Genomic DNA, 2,866 nt, shown 5'->3' with positions numbered 1-2,866 from the left:
ACTGTCACCTGTCATGGCTGATGGAATGGGAGGTGTGAACAAATTGGCATTAGGTCTACTGTCTTTGTGTAAAACTAGTCTTGTTCCCAATAGCACAAAATAAGAAGAGCAGATTTCAGTTTTCTTGAGCAGTTTAAGAGCTGAAATGCTTTTGGTTACCTCAGACACTGGAATGATTTTGATAAATTATCTCAATTGTCTTAGTTTATAGTCCTATAGTCTTCTAGTAAGATCACTGGGGAGTTGTGGATTTTCCACCAGAATCAGAATTTCCTTGTTTTCGGTAGAGTAGCGTTCACTGTAATGTGGTGGAGCTGTAATGTAAAGTATATGTGGACCTCTAAATGATTTCTATACAGGTGAGCCTTCATAACTATAATAAAACCATCTTTGGAGCGATCAGGAAAATAGTGATAGAACACAACAGTCAATGGGAACTCAACTCATCTCAAAGATTGGAAAGCTTTCATAACAAAAATGTCCTTTCTATTGGCATGTTATTTTACTGAATTGATTAGTGAAGTTGATGGCTCTGGATTCATGACAGTAGTATAGAAGGCAGTAGAAAGAATTGGTGTTACTTAGCTGTCCAGTAATCAGTGGAGGTCTAGGCCAAAGTCAGAAGTGACATTGCTTCCTCTTAAGTTGATTAATTAGGGCACTTTTCACATCATTGTTCCTTACGCTATATATAAAAGGGTTCAACATCGGCGTTACTGTCGTATATAGAATGGGCACTACTTTTTCTGTTTCAATAGAGTTTTGAGTATTTTTTGAGTGTGGCCGAAGATACATGAACATAATAGTCCCATAGAAAAGGGTGACAACAGTGAGATGAGAGGCGCAGGTGGAGAAGGATTTCTGCCTTCCTTGTGTGGAAGTAATCTTCAGAATCTTGGAGATGATATGGACATAGGAGATCAGAATTAGGCAGAAAGCACTCCCAGCAATTATTCCTCCTGAGACATAAAGCGATAATTCATTGAGAAAAGTGTCTCCACAAGACATTCGTATGAAAGCAGGTACTTCACAAAAGTAATGGTTGGTGTTAAGATTCTTACAAAATGCGAGTTGGAACGTTAGGTACAGCTGCAAGAAAGAGTCGATCAATCCGACACTCCATGGCAATGCAACTAAGTAAAAACACAATGTCCTGCTCATTATGGTGTTATAATGCAATGGTTTACAAATAGCAGCAAACCTATCAAAGGCCATGACAGCAAGAATTAAACATTCTGTAGCACCCAAAGTTAAGGAGACGTACATCTGTGCTGCACAACCGAATAAAGAAATACTTGTGTCTTTGGCTAAGGTGTTCATTAAGAGTACAGGAACAATAGAGGAGGAAAAGCAGATGTCAATGAAAGAAAGATTGGTGAGGAAAAAGTACATGGGGTTGTGTAGAGTTGGATTAGTCCTCACAATGATGATCAACAGGAGATTCCATGATATAGTAACTAAATACATTATCAAAAATATGATGAAGAAGATAACTTGAAGGTGATGGACAGTAGACAACCCAAGTAAGATGAACCTTTGCGAAGTAGTTTGGTTTGACTGTTCCATAACATTCAGGTGATATAAATAAAAATATGGTCACATTGCTTTTGATGTTATTGTTAACTACCGTTTTTTAAGCAATTACCATCAAGTCTTAAAAGATTGCCCAATGAAAAGGAGCCGGCTAGAAGTTCTTTATGGTTAATATTTATTAGATATAATATTTCAAGGTCTTAAAACCTTCACTCATCTTCCAAAAAAATAATCAGTACTTCTCATTTTTGAGGGCTTGATTGAAGCGATGAAATGCTGATGCTTTCTCCTACAATTACTGCTTGTGAAAAATGTTATTTACGGCAATCCATTCTGATATAAACCGAGTAATCTTGATGGACCAGACAATAATTTTGATGCCTTGCGATAAATGAAAACAATATCCTCTTATATGTTTTGACACTAATACTTCTTAATTCCCAGGATGCTTTTGAATTTCCCTAGTCAATTACACAGGAGAATTTTGCACCTTTGGAACTAATCATTATCTACTCTGATCTAATAATTATCTACTCTAATCATTATCTAATGCTGATAATGTTTTATAGATTTGCAGTTTATTATTTAAGTAGCATTATAATCATTACAATCACATTTAGAGTACGTAGCTTGTGCACTGGATGTTCCTTTTCATTATCACCTATATTTGTATACTAGTTGTACTACCCGGCTTCGCCCGGGTTAATAACTGCTGTTAGCAAAATAGAATGTGTTAACAATAATTTATTCTCCACACGAAAAAAACAAAACAAATAGATAGAAATGTAATTATTAAATGGCAAAACCTAAGCTAATAGAAGCATTTCACAACATATATTTCAACACCAGAGATATTCCACACATATTTAACTAAATTGGCCAAGTAATGTGAAGTAATCTTCTACTCCTTATTCGAGAGCCTTTTGATAAACGACATTCTAAGTTCTTCCTTCAGGTGCAAAGACGAACAGATTTTTGGCTGTTCCAACTCTTGAACAGGCCACATAAAGTTGACCATGAGAAAAGCATGGAGATTGTAAATCGATTCCAACTACTTTCAAGGACTGTCCCTGAGTCTTGTAGATGGACATAGCAAATGCCAGTCGAACAGGAAACTGGAGGCGTTTAAAATCAAAAGGCAAATCAGATGGAATGAGAGGAATTGTGGGAATGAAAACATCTTCTCCTGTGGCACATCATGTCAAAATGGTTGCCTCAATAACATGTGGAAACTTTATGTCTGACTGGTAACAAAAGGCAGCATGTTTCAAATCTCCAACCATTTCCTGTGCCCTGGTGGAAGAAATAGCAATTCTCTTAGTGGCAAGTCGGC

The 2,866-nt window shown here is 36.6% G+C and overlaps 1 protein-coding gene across 1 annotated transcript; it reads right to left on the bottom strand.

The window, feature by feature from the left end:
- Window positions 1-618: 618 nt before the first annotated feature.
- LOC141155433 (olfactory receptor 5V1-like) lies at window positions 619-1,566 on the bottom strand. Its single transcript, XM_073642297.1, has one exon. The coding sequence runs from the start codon at window positions 1,564-1,566 to the stop codon at window positions 619-621; it is 948 nt and encodes a 315-aa protein (XP_073498398.1).
- Between the last annotated feature and the right edge of the window lie 1,300 nt (window positions 1,567-2,866).

This window comes from Phyllobates terribilis, unplaced genomic scaffold (genome assembly GCF_046119375.1).
Source record: "Phyllobates terribilis strain yellow unplaced genomic scaffold, ASM4611937v1 Scaffold_7__3_contigs__length_470593459, whole genome shotgun sequence".
Lineage (NCBI taxonomy): Eukaryota > Metazoa > Chordata > Amphibia > Anura > Dendrobatidae > Phyllobates > Phyllobates terribilis.
Note: the sequence above shows the minus strand (reverse complement) of the source record. Positions and strands in the feature narration are given on the sequence as shown.